Here is a 17,228-nt window from a genome sequence, read left to right on the forward strand (position 1 = left end):
ACCATTAGCAAAGATGATTTTATAAGCGGCTCTGCATGTGTGTGTGTGCAGTATATGTCTTTTGAACACACTAGCGTGACACTTACTGTAATTACACATTCAGCATTTAATGCCTACTGCATTATAAACCATAGATTACACACAAGCTGACAGAGCTGGACAGGGACCAAGTCCACTGTGGCCAGCCAGCCGCGCTCGATAGCAGACAGATGCTGATGGCTGTTAAAATCAGCTTTGAATACACCCAGGAAGCTGTAGGTGTGTGTGTGTGTTCTTGTTTGTGTGTGTGTGTGTGCCCACTTTGCGTTGTATATATATATATGGGTATTTTTAAATGTGTTCATCAGTATTTGTGATGAGATCGCAAGACACTCCCTCAGTTTTGACCCTGTTTGGAAAGTCCCCTCTGCCCATCCTGCAGGAAGTGCTTTCCCCCTCTGGCTGTCACTTCCACAGCCAGACATAAAGTGATCTATATCTTTAAATTCTTTAGGACGGAGTCATTTGGCCAAAAACGCCCTCTTGGGTGCTGCCATGTTTATTATTTTGTGATTGTAGTAATGCACAATCCCAGTGGCAAGTAAAACCCTTTTTTTTCTCATTGAAGATTGTCTCCGCTAGAGAAAGACAAGGTGACAGTGATGGTATATAAGTGGAGGAAGAAGTTCTCCTTTACTTAAGTAAAAGTTCCAATACAACAATGTAAAAATACTCCATTAGTAGTACAAAGAATTGCACTTAAAAACCTAAAGAAGTGATATTATATTATAGTCACATACACTGTATGGACGCTTGCTGTCACTTTTTAATGCACTGGGTACCTCTTGGGCATAATGTTTATATAGCGTAGTCTTAATACATTTTATTTCAGTACTTACATTTATACTTATACTTAGTAAGTATAGTATTAAGTAAAGTACTTTCTACCACTAGAGTGTATGAACACTAAACTCAACTAAGAAAGCATACTTTCGTCCACCAGACCTCTTTCTAGAATCCCCTTCTGTTCCACTGCACAGCACCCAATTAACATGCGAAGAGAGAAAGGTGTGTGTGCCAGCTTCCTATCAATCTGCTCTGGCTAAATTAAGACTGTGCTAATGATTGGGACAGGTGTGGTTGTGTGTTCATGCATGCCTGATGTGTGTTTCCTGCCTTTGTTGCCTCTCCCCTGAACACAGTCATCTTGCAGGAACATTCTAACCGTCCCATTCATCGACCACAGGGCCCTTTCATCGCTCCCATGACCAAGCGGTCAATACTGCAGCACCAGCGTTGTCAGCCGCCTTTGTTTGAGCAAACAATCAGGAGGAGAGTGAGGTGGGCGGGATGGACAATGCTAGAAATGACCATTCCCTGCCTCTCTCTGCCTCTTTCTCCCACTTTCTCTGTGTACAACTCCTGCTGCAGAGCAGGTCAGAGGTCAGAATCTCTGCAGGTTTCTGTCACAATCACCAAAATTCAATCCCCCTTTTTTTCAGCTGTAGATGTGCTGCTATTACAGCTGTTCCAGGCAATACACCGCACAACAAACACACTCCATTTGCGCTTTAAAGCAAAAGAAGAAGAGGGCGGATGATATATTGGTGTTTGCAGACAAGTCATGCTGTTGATCGTCCATAATCCGCCTGTTACGCTTCATTTTAAAAACACACAGCTGTTCACTTTAACCATAATGACACATAGCAGTTGTTTACCTATAAATTATACATAGCCCACATACTGTATCACTCCAAGTTCTTAGAAAAACACAACACAGCAGAAATGCTTCATGCTTGCTTGAGTGTGTACTGCATATTCATGTATCTCTATGTGTCTGTGTGTGTGTGTGTGTGTGTGTGTGTGTGTGTGTGTGTGTGTGTGTGTGTGTGTGTGTGTGTGTGTGTGTGTGTGGGTGTGTGTGTGTGCGTGTGTGTGCGTATCTATAAATGCTATGTGGGTTTGAAATATTGTGGTAATGCCTAACCCTCCCCGGACAAATTCCTACCATACTTACAAAACATAATCATTTAGCAGCCAGCTTAGTCTGACTGTAATCTGCTAGAAATATGATTTTAACACTGCGCTGTTATGAAAATGACATAACACAACCACTATCATCTCTACTCTCACCGTTTAAAAAATGGTGATGATGGCTGCTTGGAAATAGCTTAGAACCATAATTGCTTGAAACAAATCAGAAATTGTAATTCATGTAAAAAGTATATGATTTTTGTGCTTTAAATTGACAGTGTTTGGCCCATGCACGAGTCCCACCTGACATAGTGTCTGTGTTCTTTAGGATGGTGGGTTGCTCTCCATTTTTGGTCGTCTCCTACTTCTACCTCTGGTTTGTTCCTCCTTTCATCAACGGCAGGTTCCTCTGGTACCTCGGCTTCTACTGCCTCTACCAAACCCTCATCACTGTAAGTACAAATGCTCTTTCAGAAGTACATTTGATGTTTCACAAATCTCGTGCTTCACATAAAGCACTCAGCAGGAGTTCACACGCAGCACAGGAGAGATGTCAAGTGATATAAAAGCTCTGTTTGATGCAGCTCGTAGTCTGCAGATGACACATTACATAACATATAGATAAAATGCTGCAAATAACAAAAGTGGAGACAATTACAGTCTTCTCATTCCAGACTCCGACAGCTCCTGGTGGGATTTGCACTTTGATTTGTGAGACGTGCAGCAGATTAGAGCTCAAAGCTCTTAGATGCCTCACCTCAAAGGGGAAGTGTAGTTACTTAGGCTGCCTTTTGTTATAATGGTCCAGACCATTCATCTCTCCCTCCATCTCTGCTCTGGGGTAACCCATATAACATGTGCCACAGAGCGTGTAGACCGCTGCAGCCACATTGCGGCGAGCTGTAATGGCATGTCATTCTAACTACTTGATAAGTATACGGTCATTGATGCCAGGAACCTCTCGCTTGGTAAATGCTGGTTACCACTTTTAGCCTTTCCTTCATTGTCTCTGGATGTTGTGTTTGTGTGAAGTAAGCTGGGAGAGGCCAGCTGTTATCATTCAGAGTCACAGTCTGTAAACAGAGGTTAGGATGCAATACATCATCTGTTTATGTACCTATAACGAGCTTCTATCAGATTTATTAGTTCTCACTACCATCTGTAGTGCACAGTTAAGCACGTTCAATTCTATAAATGTTTGCATCTAGTATAAAGGCCCCATAAATGACATGCTGTATAGAACCAGTGGCTGAAGAAGGCCTTGCACGGCCGTGTTTATTTTCGTCGTGGCTTCCGCAGTGCTGACTGTGCCCTTGTGTAAATTACAAAGTGAAGCATGGACTCGGTCGCCTATTCTCTGAGAGAGGTGGTGAGGAAGAAGGAGAAAACAGAGAGCTGAGGTTGGCCGACATGGAAACTGCAGAGATTGCTTTTGATATATATACAGTGTGTTTGTTTTGCAATTTTCAGAGGCACTTGTAGATAAAAAGACATCTAAACATATCTTGGGTGTTCCCGTGTGATTGTGAGTCAAATGTTATAAGCTAACAAGACTAAGAGTGAGAAGCCATGCTGGCGGCTCTGTGAGCCTGCGCTAAATGAACTCCTGTATGCTAACCGCTCACAATGACAATGCTAATGTTTAGCAAGTATAATGTTTACCATGTTCACCGTCCTAGACTTATAGGAATGCCATCTGTTTTGGAGGTATTCAGTCATAAACCAAAGTGTTTGAAATTTTGACTGGATGATGGCAATAGATCAAGGGTTTTCCAAGTCTGAGACTGTGGGCCTTCCCTTTAGGCAAAGCTTGAAAAAGGCCTCTTAGTTAACTCGCTCAGTTTTGCTCAATTCCTGGATTCCTATGGGATCATGATAATGTTATTTGATCCCATAAACACTCAACAATTGAGCCAAGATATCTGACAGACTACATCAAATACATAAAAAACAGTCCTATCCTAAGGCATTTATTAGTTTCTGACTCTGGGAAAGTGGGAAAACCGTAGAATTCCCCCAAACTCCTGTATCTCTGAACAATCTCTTTAACCAATATAATATGTGTTCACTACCATTCCCTGAGCCTCCCCTGAAGCCGTATGGAGCCCCCCTGGAGGGGCCCGCCTCCCACTTTGAAAATGTCTGCGCTAGATGAAAAGTTAAGGAATGAACAAAGTGATTACAATTAATCCTGAGGGGAACATGAATACGTCTAACTCATGGTGGCTTTAGAGGAGAAGTTAGGGGATCACCAAAGTGTGGGAACCATGAATGTTTGTACAATGTTTGAACATTTAATTTCACAGTTGTTAAAATATTTTGGTCTGGCCAACTAGTGCCATGCTGCCAGGCTAAGAAACAAAAAGAAATCATTGTCTTTTACCATATAATATCTTTGCGACTGTTTGATTGCTGCTGTGCCGACTTGTATTTATGTTTCACCCGAGCCCTGACTGTGTCTTTGTGCTCCACTGCAGTGCTTCCACGTGCCTTATTCTGCTCTCACCATGTTCCTGAGCACAGACCAGAAGGAAAGAGACTCAGCCACTGCTTACCGTAAGTTCTTTTAATATGCAAAAAACAATTGTTTATGGCCGCGATGCTGACTAAATCTTTGCCTTTTCAGATCATTTTAAGAATATGTGAATGACTTTGAATCCTGGTACTGATAGCTGGATCTCTTCTTGTGCCATGGCAGGAATGACAATGGAGGTGCTGGGGACTCTCGTGGGCGCTGCCATCCAGGGCCAGATTGTGGCCAGCGCTCACACTCTGAAGCACTGCCCACCTTACAACATGTCTGCCAGTTACCTTGGCAACAGCAGCGGGGCAGAGATCGTCAAGCGCCTGGTGCGCTCCCAGGACCACCTGTCACACTCAGTAAGTGTCGGCGTGCCAAACCAGCAGCCCAGGTGTGCTCAAAGTAGGCCACGGAGGTGCTTTGAAAATAACTCGGACTGTCATCAGCATTCTCACTTAACTTGGAGCTGCGGTGTGTGCTCAAGGCGGCTTACTTCACGCTAAATATCCGGGGGGGGGGGAAGCTGCTCTGAATGAAAAGGAGGATTGTTCGAAATTGGGTCCATATTTACAGACTGTCTACAGGTTACATTGAAAATGGCCTCATGTTTTAACCCATGGGTCTGAAAGAAGACGCCACTGTTTGATATGTGAACCCGACATCCTGAGCCAGCTCCCCTCTCATGACCACAAAGGGGGTTCCTCCCTCACATCAGGCTCCAAACTGTGGCACCCACATCGAGGGGTCTCCACAGTCTGTAAGTCATTAGGCCTATTTATATCCCACCCACAACATTTGGAACGAGGCACTCCGGATTCAATATGTTGGAAATATTAGTCTTTGACTTCTGCAGTTCAGCTTAAAGTTGGAGGGAAAGAAACACATTCCCATTTCAGTTTGCAGAGCTGTGAATAAACACAACTGCTGCTGTGAATACATCATGGGACTTTTTCTGAAGATAAAACAAGTCCAAACTGTCCTGCGTTGGATTTTGGTTGAACCGCAGCTATTTGGGCTTCAAAATCGTTCTTTTCCAATGGATTTTGGGTGAACCCTATCGGGGCGACCCGCTCACCACGCCAAACCCTCTGCAGCCACCCGCTAGATTCCTCCGCGGTCACTGGTGAGGGTGGCACACCGTCTGGGCAAACTAGGTCTGCCCTCGGAAACAGGGAGTGTTTGATGTGCATAAATAATAATGAACCGCTGGGCTGAGCCACATGGAAAAATAGCAAACAAACAGAGGTTGTTTAAGGCACAGCAGTTCCTGTCGGGGTACGCCATTAAATGGTTAAGGCTGTATTTTAGGATACAGATGTACTGAGGTTTCCTCCTGTTTATGCTTATATTTGTACAGTGAAATGTGCCGTTTAAACTGGAAAACAACACCGAAAGTCACAGTTGATAAATCACACACTGTTGACTGTTATAATGGGAAGAACGGAAAAGAACAAAAAAAAATGTATCCACCATTTGAGTAAAAACTGACACCTACTGTGACAATTTGCAGAATGGATGTATAGCATGTTAAAATGAAGCACTTAAATCTTTTAGGCATTTGAGAAACTTATGAATTAAAGATTGAGAAAAGGCTCAGAATACACTGGGTTGTGCTGGCTGTGTAAGAAGAGGTGGATTGATGTTGCTACACGTGTGTTCTCTCTCTCTGCAGAAGGAGGTGTACATGATAGCTGCTGGTGTTGTAGGAGGGGTGTTTCTCATCTGCACCGTGGTCATGTTCCTGGGAGTCAAAGAGAGAGATGGTGAGACTTTTCCTTTGAGGTCTAAGAACTGAAGCAGTAACTTGATTGACACTGTGTCACTCCATCAATTGCATCATTCATCACAAGGAGGGCTGTGTAACGTCTTCTTGTGGTTCCATAACCCTGAAGATTCTTTTTTTTCAATTGTCCCTTGAGAGTCCCGACATTACTGAAGTGTAGCACTAAAATTCTTGAGTATCCCCTTAATCATTTATCAGGTGCCAAACATTAGCTCATCTCAGCTTCTCAAATAGGAGAATGTGTTGCACTTTGAATATATTTTGGTTTTGGACGGTTAGATGAAACAAGCAATCTGTAATATTCTGGTTATCTTTAGCATTAAAATGGCATTGATTGTAATATAATGCACATATTTTTACATATATACATTACATTTCTTATGACTTCTCTATGTTTATATATATTTCTATTCTAGAATGGAGCAAATGTTCGTAACCCAATTTCCCCCCAGGGATCTACAAAGTACTTCTGAGTCTGATTCAATCTGAAAATGTCACCGTAGGCTTTGGGAACTTGTGACCTATTTTATTTTTGTTAATATTATTATTTCTAACATTTCTTCTGCATTTTTTAGGCAAATGATTAATCAAAAACACATAAATCAATGATGGAAATAAGCGTTAATTGTGGCCCTAATGAGCTGTTTTACATTTGGGAACACATTTTGGATTTAAACCAGTATAGTCGGAGAAAATAAGAAGCCTGAGGGCATCCCCCTGGGTTAGTCGTGTAAGATGCATACTACGTAACTGCAACGTTTGCTGTTCTACTTTCCTTGCATCTTTTGTACTTTGTATACACAGGGAGAGTGTCACTGAACTACTTGGGAGTCTGCCAGTGTTAGCTTCTCTGATCTTTATTATAACTGACAAACAGCATTCACCGCAATGCAGGGGCAGTTCCAGGATTGTCAGTTAGAAAACACTTTTCTTTCTGCTTGTTATTCGATATGCTGCATACTCATAATTCTTATTCCTGATGTAAATGTTTCAGATCCGTACGCCGCAAGGACAGAGAAGCAGATCCCGTTCCATCAGGGCTTCATCCTGGTGATGAGACACGGGCCATACCTCACTCTAACCGCTGCGTTCCTCTTCATCACTGTCGCCATTCAGGTAAAAGCATATGTATTTATGAAGCACTTCTCAGATACGACACCCGACGTTACAGTAAATGGAGTTCTGACTGGATCCTGACAATGCGGAAGAATTGCTGGCGCTCGATGTTGATTTGATCAATATAGAAGAGCACTTACTGAAAGCTCCTGGTTTAAAGCATGTTTTAAGTCTCTCCAGAGCAGCACAGCACATTCTGGATGTTTGTCTGTCACTTGTAGGCCGATGCTTTAGTTTTGACACCTTGGGTTTAGGCTGTGTAAATTATTGCAGACTCTTCCAACTTTTGCATCGTATCTATTTCTGTGTATCTTTGCCATCTCATCTCAGTGGAGGTGTCAGTTGTCATCCATGTGAGGTCCCGGAGTGGGAATAAATCACTTGCGAACCACCGTCAGCAGCTTCTCCAGTCACTTCATTTGGCTGAGCGCCCGGCGACAGTGCTGAGTAGACAAGATAGGACTGAATATCTGAACGTTTGATCTCTGATTTCTGCAGCTGGTACAGAGCAACTTCGTGCTCTTCTGCACTTACGCCGCCGACCTGAGGGATCACTTCCAGAATATTGTGCTGACCATCCTGGTGAGTGAGTCACCTCACAAATAGCCAAAGATGTACCATGTAAAATACAAACATATAGTTTAGATAGATTTATAAAACAACTTAACTCCTTTTTTTTTTTTAACACTAGTACTATTTGTATTTCTACTCTTCCCCCTTTGACCCCATTTGACCTTTACTTGAACCACTTCAGCTGTTTTGCATTATGTCAAAACTATTTCATTTCATCACACACTCGTCATACGCGCATATCTAAACTCTCCAGACTGTATCACAATTCTCTTCACAAATGCGTCACACATCATCCGCTTGCACATGTTTACTCAGGTTTCTGCGGTGATAAGCATCCCGGTGTGGCAATGGTTTCTGCAGAGGTTTGGGAAGAAGACGGCAGCTTTTTGCGGCATCACAGTGAGTATACCGTTTTTATTTCTGTTTCTTTTTAACGCTGACTATTACACTATGTTTGTGCCATCTTGTGGACAAAGTTAGGAATGTGGCATCCTCATCTATAATACTTTTTTTTTTAATCACTCTTTCCATCAATCTAGTGGATCATGCCCTTCACCATGATGCTGGTCTTCATTCCCAATGTTGTGGTGGCCTACGTCGTGGCCGTCTCCTCGGGACTCAGTGTGGCTGCCTCGCTCCTGCTGCCATGGTAAGACTCCTGACCACATTAAATCCTACTTCACTCAAGAGGATCATTGCTTTTTCTCTTTTTGTCACTTTATTGATTTTTCCATGGCAATAAATGTAATGAACATCAATATTTACCATCCCGCCTCCCACCCATCCCCAAGACCCTTCCTCCCCCTCTGACTCCTAAATGAAGTCAATAAGTTAAAATGTCGCTTTTTACATTACATATAGAATCAACACTTATTTAAAAACAACCAAATCCTTTCTAATAATTCACATGAATCGAGAGGTTCTTCTTCTTCTCTGGTGCTCCAGTTTCCTCTTGCAGTTCCAAAACAAGCAACCCAGGTAGACTGGAGGCTCTTTATTGTCCGCTGGAGTCCTCCCGTGGGAGTCTCCCTGCCATCTTCCAAGGTTATGTTTAGAGAGCCCTCCCAATGAGTATTAAAATAAATAATCTTATATCTATATATATTCTTAGTATATGGATTTATAGCCTTAATATATTAAACATCCACTAAGCCGCTGACATTGTTTATGGAACTGCAGTCCTGCTATAAGTCTGTCTGTGTGGTGGTTCCCTTTGATTTGATGCAAAGTGCCATTAGTGAAACCACAAACCTGCTGTTAGTGGTGACTCGCTGCCAAGAGGGCCGTGTCCGTTCACTTGGGTCATGTCACGGTCATGAGAGTGATGTCATTTTTATAAATTAGAGGCGGCATCTACTATAAATCTTTCATACCATCACAGAGCTAATACGCTGCCAGAGGTAAAGCAGTCTTATTCTCCGTGTCTGTTTGCTTCCAGTCGTTTCTATGGCCGACTCCGCTCTTCACTCATCTCTCGTCCCCTCCCTCAAACCCCAAATTACAGGGGCCTCCCATGGGGGCATGTTTATTTTGGAAGGGGCCGATTGTTTATCCTGTCTGTGGGTCGAGGCTGCTGGTACCGCCTGCTGCTCATCATCTAATCGTGTTATTAGCTCTGTAATTTTAGCCCACCGGTTTATCAGAGCGCTATATGTAGAGCTCACATCATCAGCTGCCTACAGCTTGTATAAGATGATTAAAGTAAGAGCGTGAGGGAGGTCGTAGGCACGCATAAGCTTAAAATGGCTCCATATTTTACAGCAATGTTGAATATTAAATACAAAGGCTCACAAAATCCTGCAAAGAAAACCCAAATACCACAGATTGATGTGTGATCAACTCTGCATGTGTGTTCCAGGTCTATGCTGCCAGATGTGGTGGATGACTTCAGACTGGCCAACCCCTACTGTAAAGGCCATGAAGCCATCTTCTACTCGTTCTATGTGTTTTTCACAAAGTTTGCTGCTGGGATCTCCCTGGGAGTGTCCACCCTCTGTCTGGAGTGAGTCTGCATTACTATCACACATGCACTATTAATGTACACGCTCTATGGTGCTCTGCATCTGCACTGAGCATGTCATAACACTTTGCAGAAATGCATTAACCCCCAGACCTGATGATTCATCATGTGAAAGGTGTGGAGTTTACTAATTTGTAGTTTTTCAGTGTCAGATGTTGATTTCCTGTAACCTGTGTCTAAATTGGATCTCTGTGTTTGTGTGTGTGTGTGTGTGTGTGTGTGTGTGTGTGTGTGTGTGTGTGTGTGTGTGTGTGTGTGTGTAGATTTGCAGGGTATGACACTGGCGCCTGCAAGCAGCCTGCTCCTGTTGTGTACACGCTGAAGCTGCTGATTGGTGCTGCCCCAGTGGCCTTCATTGTTACGGGGTTATTGATCCTACTGCTCTATCCTATCAGCGAAGACGTGCGGCTCAGGAACAGACTCTGCCTGGATGAGCTACGGTGAGCAGACATTTTGAAATTTACCCAAAAAAAACCTAAACCAATCAGTCTAACAAGGGGCACTCTAACAAATGTACACATTAAGATCAGTGCACTCGTAAATACAGTTGTATAATGTCTTCTATGGCTCTGGAGGGAGCTGTTTAAAGTTTGATTTATTTTCTTCAGGTCTGATGAAGTCATCAGGGATATTTTTTCCTTTAGTAAGTTTTGTCTTGGGTTTGAGACTTCTATGAGACTTGAGACAAACTATCTGTGCGTTCTAATACCCATACTGACATAAAAATATTATGTCCTAGTACATATTATGTCAGATGCAATATGGCAAAAATACCAGGATGTCCGACTGTATCCGGTCACATTTTGCAGAGTTCAAGCCAGCATGCTTTTCTGGCTATTCTGACCCACAATCCTTTGCACAGTGGATATACATATGAGCATGAGGGTCAAAGTTCAAGGTAGTATGTTCCAATTGTATGCATACTGCATGCAATAGTACGCTCTTTGTAAAGGCGGCTGCAGTACATACTAAAAGTATGTTATATGGAACACAGCCTGTGTGTTGGAAAGAAAGTGGGAATTTGTGAGGCAATGAGGGTCTAATAAAAGACAGCATTGAGTTGCATTATGGGAATTGTAGGAGTAGGAGCTTGACCCATACTAGAGAATAAAAGTCAGGATATCTCAGCTGCTGCTGGTTTGGTTTTGACCATTCTTTCTATATTGGGACTTTATTGGGACTTTAGTGACTCTAGTATAAATTGCTGGAGTCCATGACATGTATGTGGCTGGTCAGCTCCTCTCTGTGTCTAATTTAGATTAAAAAAATAAAGATTGTCATCAAATAAAAATATACAAAAGTAATCATGATAATGTTCACATAAAGGACACTATTGTTATATTATGAGAAATGTTGCCATTACGTACTTCATATTCAATATCTGAAAGAGCTGTGAAAAGCCTATAAACACTTAATTTACCAACGATCATTGGTGGAAGAAGTATTCAGATCATTTACTTAAGTAAACATAATATGTAAAAAATATTCCATGACAGGAACGTTGTTGAACTAATTTTGTCCTGACATGTGGTCGTGTCCTAAGTCTGTTTTCAAAAGTATAATGAGCAAAATGTAATCAAAGTATTATGTAGAATGTCCCTTGTAAGTGTTAATTTATTTTATCATTTAAACATTTGCATGTAAGAAGTACTTAAATATTTGGTTGATACTTTATATAATGTTGGGTAGTTTAATCTATAACGATGCATGTTTTATTAAGTGATAAGTTTTGTATGTAGAATCTTAATCAGGAAATGAACTGTAGCTGTCAGATGAATGCAGTGGAGTAGAAGTATGGAAATATCCAAGTACCTCAACATTGTACACAAGTAGGGTATTTGAGTAAATGTACTTAGTTACTTTCCACCAATGCTAATAATGCAACACCTTGATGTCTCCCACAGGAAACAAAGCATCAGCTCCAGAACAATGGAAGATTTGAGTAACGTGTCACCTGGATCTTGAATGAAGTGAATTCACAAAGCCACGTATTCCAGTACCGCCGCTGGAAAGTTGTCCCTTAGTGTATATTACACTGATAAATAGTTAAATTGTTTTAATGTAAACATTTTTTGTTCCATTTTCACATGTACTGTACAGTCATCTTGGATATATATAAATATATAATAAGATTACCTAATTTATATCATTATTTGCTGTGTTTAGCTCTACAACATTGTTATTTATTTATAATATATGATTATTGAGGGCTGATGATATGAAATTAATAAATGTTGTAGAGGTTGGTTGGTAGACCGAATAAATGTGGGTGTTGTGTTTCTTTGCTGAAGTTAAATAAGTAAGACACACAGTTCACTTCTTTGGTCTTTAATAGAGCTGTAAGCTATGAGACGAGAGGTTTCTGTTGAGTCTTGCGCCCTCTAGTGGTCAGTTGTGATACTGAAATGGGTAACATTACAAATTTAGAAGTGTTTCAATATTTTAGATATGATTATATATATATATAACCCAGAGTGTTGTATAACAAGGTGAAATTACACATGAGTGGAACACATTCATTTGAGTAGGATCATTCAGCCAAGTGCCAAATTTCATGAGTAAAATCTAAATTTCATACAAGTGGGAATTTATGTAGCGCTCCAGTCACAACAAATACTGATCAAAATAAAAATGTACGTCATACATAAGCCTCTATTGGTTCTTGTACCAGGACAGCAGGACGATTCAAAACATATCTTAAACATCTTTAAAACATATTCAAAGCTGTTCGTAGAGCATTGCATTTTGTCAAACCAAGATGTTGGTGCTCAAACTTCTGTCAGGTAAGCTTTCATCTTAAAGCAGCAACATGTAAACACCACATCTGAATAAGCAGCTCGTTTAAACTCTACTGTTTTTCAATAGAAAAATAAATTGGACGTGTGGTAAACGGACTGCATTCATACAACTCCAGTTAACTGCATAAGTTAAGTTAGTGCACCTTCATGCCATATCCACTCTGCTTTGCATATTTAGATCAAATACATTTAAGGGATACAACTGCATGAGTCTGTAAATTGAGGTGTGTGTTAAGAGAAGTCTGTGGATATGATGGGGTTCTGGCCGGGGGCTGGACTGGACGGGACGGAGTTCTCCGGACTCCCAGGTGTCCGTAGGGTATTTTTCCGTTTCCCGTTCCGCACTGTGAGTTCCTCTTTGGGCTTGAACGTCAGAGGCACAAAGCCGTCTGCATCTGCCACAAGTACAATCCACAATGGACCTGGAAAAACAACCCAAGACAATTGGCATAAGCGTGGTTTTCTACACATCTGAGATGAATTATCAAATGAAGTGTTAAACCCCTGAAACATGTAGTTTGTGATAGCCATTACTTGCTGCTGTGTTTAGGACAGTTACACACGATGTCCATTAAATAGTAGTAAGCTGCTTTTCTTTAAAACCTTGTAATCTGACCTAGGCTTTTAATCACTTCCAATTATAGCTGACGCATGCTAACAGAACAACAACGCTAAAATGTGGCGTCTACGCATTCTTATTGGGTAACTTGAAGGTTTAAAAAAGAAAAAGAAAAAGAGAGTAACTGCCATAACCTTGACAACCCTTCAATCGGATGACTTCCAGAAGCCCGTCACATAAGCTTGTTGAAAATACTCAATGGGATAGAACTTCCTCGGAGTGGTTTTAATTTATCAACCCTGTACACTCTGTCACAACAGGGTTAATCTCACAGACAAGAAGAAGGTGGCTCAGAGACCGCTTCATAGTGAAGACAAAACCAGGTTTAAATGGACTTTTGCCACCAAACTGAAAGCAACTAAGCCTTGGCAGTGTCTTAAAAGAATGGAGGCCAAAGGCTGTGCATACCATATATCATCTCCACGATGGTGAGGTTGAAGAGTTCTTGGAGGGCCCGCAGACACAGCTTCCCGTCACACAGCAGCACAGGCCTCCGCTCATCGATGAACACGTTTTCTGATAACTGCTTCTGCATATGCACAAAGAGTAAAGAAAAGAGAAGCAGTCAAAGAAGTCTAGCTAAATGCTATTAGAACGATTAGTAATTATCTAGATCTGACACATGATAATTAAACACAGCGTAGTTGTGTTAGGAACACATTAAACGATTCCCGGTATTTCAGTTGTCTTATCCTTAAAGTGAAAATACCCGCTAATTAAGCTCTTTAAGCCTCTCGTGCACAAGCTGCTAATGGCAGAGATTGTAAAAAGAAAGGGAATCTCCATCTCTCTAGCTTGAGTTATTATCCCTGCACAGTCAGTTACAAATATAAAAAGAAAATGCAGCGAGTAAAACTGTACCTGACATGTGACATTGACATAGGGGGGTTCACAGGCATTGGGGTAGACACTCAGGGCCTTCTTGCCATTCTGGGTATAATCTTTGATTTCTGTCAGGCACAGCTGTACATCTGCAAAGCGAGTAAAAAGCCTCTCCATGTTGTGAACGAGCTGCTCCAGAGTGCGCTCCTTGGTGGGGCCCGATGTCTTTTCAGGCATAGGCAGCGTGGGGTCTGTGTGGAGCTTGTCCGATGCCTCGAGGCGAGGAGAGCTGGCACGGCTGGAGTCCCTGCTGACCTGGCCGGCCACCGCCAGGCTGCTCATGCGGTTGACGTGTTCCATGTCGAAATTCTCCACAGTGATTGAGGAGGAACTGGATGTGGCTCTGTCTGATGCTCGGTCGGAGAAGTCCACTGAGCTGGTGACTGGGCTGGGCTCGCCGCTCCTCACTTCCTCCACCAGCCTACGCCTGTTGCCTGGTGAACGAACAACTCCCCCTCCAGGCAACACCAAATCCTTTATCCCTCTGTGCTCCCTGTCATCCTTAGATAGGTGCTCCGAGTGCCTCCTAATCCCTGCGCAGAAATGAGAAATGGACTCATTGTTGTGAGCAGAGGGGGATGGTGGGACAGGAGTCTCCCCATCAAGCATCAGCTCTTTGGCTACCAGACGAAGAACATATTTATCCGTGTTAGACGATGGAAGGAAGGCAGGGTCGTTGGACTTCTGCCTGCCAACCATCAACAGCAGCATCTTGTCATTGAGGAAGCACACTCCTTTGGGCCTCTCGTTTGTCTGCAGAGAGATCTGCTGAATGTTCGGCATGGCAGAGGCTGTGATGCAATACACGAGCACCATGTTGCAGGTGTTGGAAGCCACTGCGACGGTGGAACCACGTTGGTCAAAAGCCACAATGTCTGGAACCAAAATCCCCGGGATACTGACTTTACGACTGGTGGTGACTTTACGCTCATAGGTGACCAGGATGAGGTGTGAGGAGTCCTGGCCAGAGCCTGTCATGGTGTCTCTGCGGCGAAGGTGAATAAGGGGGCTTGGGTCAGAGCGACGGTGCTTCGCCAGGAGGTGGGTGAGGTCTAGAGGGCCTAAGCTGGAGACGAAGGACCTATCTGATTCAAAAGATCTTCTTCTCGAGTCCAGAAGGTGGTCTTCGTCTGACACATGCGAGCTGTGGCCTTGTAGGGACTCAGTATCTGGCTGCATGTCGAAAGCCATGCCTGCATTTAACCCGCAGATTTTATCGAGAGGAAGCTCCGTAGACACAGCTACCTGAGCCTCCCCCGTGGCCTCGATGGCACAGATGTAGCCTCCCACATCAAAGATGGGGCAGAAGGAGCAGGCTGTCAGGCTCTTCTGGATGTCATTCCAGACGTATGAGTGAAGAGAACTTCCTATAGCCACCACCAGGCGTGTACCATCCTTAGTCCAGCATGCACAATGTATAAGTCCACTACCTTTGATGTCCGCTTTGATTCTCCGGTTGTCCACCCGGACAGAAAAAAGCACAGAAGTGTCCTTCTTGGTCAGCACAGCCAGGATGTCCAGTTTAGGATGCCACACACAGCCTTGGGAGAGCAAGGGGAAAGGCTCACTCATCTCACAGGTCTGTGTGCACAGCAGCTTGTTCTGCTCCAGCGCACTGAGCTGCAGTTGCCACACGGTAACATGTTTCTTGTGCTGAACAGCCAGCAAGGCAGGGGAGTCAGCGCAGCACAGCGGGCCCCAGAAGAGCCCGAGGACATGCTCAAACTGCCCAATAACGTTCGTGTCCCCGAAATGCACCTCGCCATTGACGAAGAAGAGAGATGTCAGGCAGACCTGCTTGCCGTCCGTCCATGCTATCCCGTGCACAGGGTGGATGGCTTGGTGCAGAGTGTTGAGACCCGTCCGAAGCAGCTTTGCCTTACCAAGATCCATCCTGGCAAGTATGAAGAAGCTTGTTCAAAGAGAAAAACAAATATGACTCAGAAAGTTGACATTGATGACAGAGACCTGTATCTGGTCTGAGTGGGTCCTGCACAGGAGTAGCTATTGTTGCTTATGCCTATACCTATGCAGATTAAGAATAGCAAAAGCCTCTCGTGTCTCCTTCCAAGTACATGCCTTAATCCCCTCTGCCTGAGCTGAGGCAGTGGTGACGAACACTTATAGCTGCTTATGCCTGAATGACCTTAACAACACACCGGTGCTGTTAGGGACCTGAGGGCATTGACAATACTATGCGTTGAGTAGGACTGTCTCGTCACAGCGTTTCCTATTTTAGATGTGGTGAAACTACCATGATCGCTTCGACACAATTAGGTCGTCCCCTTAGAGATGTTGTTTCTTATCAGATGTCAACAAAATAAGACAAAGAAAATGGATTTAGAAGTATGTGTGCCAGTAAAATATAATTTACAATTGACAAGTTTAATACCACAGCACATTAACTTGAAATGTGAATCAGAATATAAAAACTGTATTGAGAGGTTTTAGAAAACAACTGAATACTTATTTACTGGGGCGACGTTATATTAACTTTACATAGGTAAAATGAGAAGGTTATACACTTAGCCACCATTATGAGACGCAGAAGTTTTTTAATTCATACTCACTGGAACTCGTGTATTTAGTTAACATGTAACACGCTAACTGAATTAGAGTATACACATACATGTAATGTTACTTTACGTACCTTATATAACCACAAACATCTCATTTGGAATCACGTTTTACTGGTTGAAATGTGTCTGAAATGTTCATTTCTACTTGACTCGGAAGCAAAACTAGCTGACGTTGTCGGTGCATTATGGGATATGTAGTTGGATTCTACTGGTCTCGTGTTTGCTTCTTTGCCCACTCGGGGGCGCTGCGTGTGTTAATGTAAAATACTGGGCAATTTAAGGTAACTAAAACAAGCGAAATATTAACTATGATAAAAAAATATAGTTAATCAGAAAAAGAAAATAAATAAATAGTATAAAACAACGGCTAAAACTAAACACTCT

The 17,228-nt window shown here is 42.7% G+C and overlaps 2 protein-coding genes across 2 annotated transcripts in view; one reads left to right on the forward strand and one right to left on the reverse strand.

The window, feature by feature from the left end:
- The window catches only part of mfsd2b (MFSD2 lysolipid transporter B, sphingolipid), an 18,807-nt gene extending 6,614 nt beyond the window's left edge, over positions 1 to 12,193 (forward strand). The window contains exons 5-15 of the mRNA XM_029425192.1: positions 2,282 to 2,405; positions 4,431 to 4,509; positions 4,652 to 4,833; positions 6,147 to 6,237; positions 7,252 to 7,373; positions 7,872 to 7,955; positions 8,262 to 8,345; positions 8,486 to 8,595; positions 9,805 to 9,948; positions 10,230 to 10,406; positions 11,871 to 12,193. Of these exons, the coding sequence (XP_029281052.1) occupies positions 2,282 to 2,405; positions 4,431 to 4,509; positions 4,652 to 4,833; positions 6,147 to 6,237; positions 7,252 to 7,373; positions 7,872 to 7,955; positions 8,262 to 8,345; positions 8,486 to 8,595; positions 9,805 to 9,948; positions 10,230 to 10,406; positions 11,871 to 11,931 (1,258 nt within the window). The 3' untranslated portion in view covers positions 11,932 to 12,193. The remainder of the gene's footprint in view (positions 1 to 2,281; positions 2,406 to 4,430; positions 4,510 to 4,651; positions 4,834 to 6,146; positions 6,238 to 7,251; positions 7,374 to 7,871; positions 7,956 to 8,261; positions 8,346 to 8,485; positions 8,596 to 9,804; positions 9,949 to 10,229; positions 10,407 to 11,870) is intronic.
- Positions 12,194 to 12,278: 85 nt separating this feature from the next.
- wdcp (WD repeat and coiled coil containing) lies at positions 12,279 to 17,220 on the reverse strand. Its single transcript, XM_029425191.1, has 4 exons — positions 16,916 to 17,220; positions 14,245 to 16,177; positions 13,792 to 13,912; positions 12,279 to 13,186 (listed from the first exon to the last, which is right to left on the reverse strand). The coding sequence occupies exons 2-4, from the start codon at positions 16,156 to 16,158 to the stop codon at positions 12,996 to 12,998; spliced, it is 2,226 nt and encodes a 741-aa protein (XP_029281051.1). The 5' UTR covers positions 16,159 to 16,177; positions 16,916 to 17,220; the 3' UTR covers positions 12,279 to 12,995.
- Positions 17,221 to 17,228: the final 8 nt, after the last annotated feature.

This window comes from Cottoperca gobio, chromosome 24 (genome assembly GCF_900634415.1).
Source record: "Cottoperca gobio chromosome 24, fCotGob3.1, whole genome shotgun sequence".
Taxonomy (NCBI): Eukaryota; Metazoa; Chordata; class Actinopteri; order Perciformes; family Bovichtidae; genus Cottoperca; species Cottoperca gobio.